The 3,175-nt window shown below is 37.7% G+C and overlaps 1 protein-coding gene across 1 annotated transcript in view; it reads left to right on the top strand.

Moving 5' to 3' along the window:
* Positions 1-3,175, top strand: part of slc1a1 (solute carrier family 1 member 1) — a gene marked incomplete at its 3' end in the record, with an annotated part of 33,339 nt that overhangs the window by 10,511 nt on the left and 19,653 nt on the right. The window contains 2 exon segments of the mRNA XM_014021088.1: positions 1,380-1,472; positions 1,561-1,675. Coding sequence (XP_013876542.1) covers positions 1,380-1,472; positions 1,561-1,675 — 208 coding nt within the window.

The following is a 3,175-nucleotide window of genomic DNA, read 5'->3' as shown; positions in this document are numbered from 1 at the left end:
CGAACCGTGAATTTTCTCTATCGTTGCACCGTTGCACCCCTAATATACTGTATGTAAATATATTAGTACAGCTAAGAATTAGCTAAATGCACTTACAGGTTATGATAGTACATACCTGATATTTACTGAGTGAGTGCCAAGTGCCAGGTACCATAATGTACCCGGTACTGCAGTGTACCTGGTAMTACTGTGTACCTGGTACTTGATTTGTTGTACATTTGGTTTTGATGAGAAAGTCATACATCATTTTTTATGGCAGCACATGGAATTTACACTTTCCATTTTTCTGCAATGAACTAAATACTTAAAGACTATGTATCTGGCATTTACCAGGTATGTAATCTGTAATTACTTTACACATACCAAGAATATACACTGCAAGTATCAGGTATTAGCTGACACTTAACAGGTTGTAATGTTAAAGTTTTGAAAAGCATCCCAAAAGACAAAACACAGAGGTACTTACTGGTTACATACCTGGTATTTGCTTGGTAAGTATAAGGTTCCAGGTACTGTACCTGGTACTACAGTGTACCTGGTACATCTGGTTTTGATGGAAAACTCATACTTTTTTATGAGGCAGTTTGTAAAAGTTTACTAGTACAGTTTTTGCTCCAGTAGCTACAGGTACATACTGTACATGGTAAGTACCATGTAAGAACGTACCTGAAACATACCAGGTTCATATCAGGTAAGTACTTCATACTTACCCTGTGATAGAATGTGTATTCTGTAGAATGCTAAATTTTTAAAAGAAAATATAAAAACACATTATTGCAGCTTTTTAATGTTAACAGTGATAAAATGTGATGTTTTTACATGATCTTGACTTGAACACATCGTCATGATGTAGGAGGAATGAAAGGATGGAAAAGGGCATGGTCACTGTGAAGTGCTCAACAACTAGTCTTACCACTGTTGATTAATGACACGAGACATAAAGAACATKTATTTATGCTACAAGAACAAAAAAATAAGATTCAGAACATTTATTGAAGTAGTGCTCAGTGTGAGTCAGTTTACAGATATTTGTAACGTTTTAGGGCACAAGATGAAGGTCTCCTTGGTCCTTCAGTAGAAACTTAAATGTTTGCTGCATTTGGATCAAGTTCACTGCTTCTTTCAGTCTATGAGAAAATACAAAACAATGAATGCACGGCAGCTAAAGTTTGCTATAAAATGCCAAAGGGAGAGTTGGATTACTTTAACTACTGAAGCAGTCAAATCAATGGGTTTGGAAAAATATGAAATTCTCATGGAGTCAGTTGACTGACTTCTCTTCTMAGCTGTATACTTTTACACCTAACAGAGCTTTTCTAGTGTCTGAAGTTCTGTCATTACAAACCTTTGATGTGGAGCTGTTTCCTTCTTGTGGACAGGTGTGGCAGCCCTGGACTCTGAGGTGTCAGGAAAGATTGGCCTCAGAGCTGTTGTTTATTACTTCTCCACAACTATCATTGCTGTTATCCTGGGTGAGTTTATCTTTTTTTTGTTGTCAAAACCTTTCGAAACCCTTTGATTCATTTTCATTTGAATCTGAATGGACGGGTTTTTCCGCAGGAATTCTTTTGGTGATGACCATCAAGCCGGGTGTGTCACAGGAAGCTGAGACCATCGACCGGACTGGGACCACTCCCAACGTCACTACAGTGGACACAATCCTGGACCTCATCAGGTGAATGTTTCTGATGTGTGAAGCTGCAGACACTTCTGTCATATGACACAAAATGTGTGTTATTTCAAGAAGAGTCAGCCCTATAGTTCTCTACAGTGCTATGTGTCTAAAATAAAACCCTTAAAGCACTTTTCAAGACACTCAAAGATGCTGTAGAAAAATAGGATTAAAAACAACAACAGTAGAAACAAACAATCAGATAGATCATTAAAAACTATTTAAAAAAGGTGGGTCTTGAGTAGGGATTTAAAAGTGAGAAGGTCAGTCAGAACAATCACGTATGGTTTGAGGGAGTGAGTTTCAGAGGGTGGGGGCGGTGGGAGAAAATGCTCTGTCACTGTCCTGTAGGGGAGGGTGAAGAGATTTGCATTAGAGAAGCGAAGGGAACGGGATGGGATATGGAGGAGCAGGTCAGAGAGGTACGAGGGGGCCAGATTATGGAGGGCTTTGAAGGAGATGAGGAGTATTTTGAATTTGATGCGCTGAGAGGTGGGGGGGCCAGAAGAACAGGGGTTATGTGGTCACAGGAACAGGTGTGGGTAAAGAGGCAGGCAGTAGAGTTTTGGATGAGCTGACAGACCTTAGTAATAAAGTTCTGATGAGTTCACTCGCTTTGGGTTTCACTTTACTTTTCTTACAAGACCACGTTGATCCGGAAAGACCAGAATGATTCTGCCAATGACCCAGGAGTTTTGGGGCGCAGATTAATCCACCAGCAGAATTTTATCATTCAGAGAAATGTTTCTTTTGATCATGAGCCTTTTGCGACGCATGTGGACCTCTGGCAAATACTCTTTCAGCCGCCTCTTCCAAAAGAGGTCAGACTTATATTGGACCTTTAAACCAAGTTTGTATTTTTACAAATTCTGTCTGCATCTTCTCCGACTCCCTCTCCATTATATATCTTTATCCAAACAAAAAAATGTTGTATCATCTGCAAATAAAACACAGCAAAAAAGCCCTGACACATTTACCAAATCATTCACATATAAAATAAATAATTTTGGACCAAGTACATTACCCTGAGGAACTCCACGTGTGATATTACAGATTTCAGGTCTTGCATCATTTATCTGTACAAACTGTTTCCTGTTTTTCAGATAGCTAGATACTCACTGTAATGCTTGTCCTCTTATCCCGTATTTATTTAGCTTTTCAAGAAGAATACCGTGGTCAGTGGTGTCAAATGCTTTCTTTAAATCCACATAAATCCTAACACAGTACTGTTTATGATCAACAGCAGTTGTTTTGTTCAATCAATTCAATGAGAGCCATTGATGTAGAATTATTTGTTTAAACCCATACTGATTATTACTTAAAATATTTTGTTTATCAATAAATTGATTTAATCTAGTCAAATAATTTCTCTAAATTTTATGAGAACTGTGGCAACAAGATTAGTCTATAATTTTTAAACATACATTTCTCACATTTTAACTATTCTCGTAATATTATGACTATTCTTGTAATATTGTGACCTTTTTATCATAATATTATCAA

This window comes from Austrofundulus limnaeus, unplaced genomic scaffold (genome assembly GCF_001266775.1).
Source record: "Austrofundulus limnaeus strain Quisiro unplaced genomic scaffold, Austrofundulus_limnaeus-1.0 Scaffold277, whole genome shotgun sequence".
Lineage (NCBI taxonomy): Eukaryota > Metazoa > Chordata > Actinopteri > Cyprinodontiformes > Rivulidae > Austrofundulus > Austrofundulus limnaeus.
Note: the sequence above shows the minus strand (reverse complement) of the source record. Positions and strands in the feature narration are given on the sequence as shown.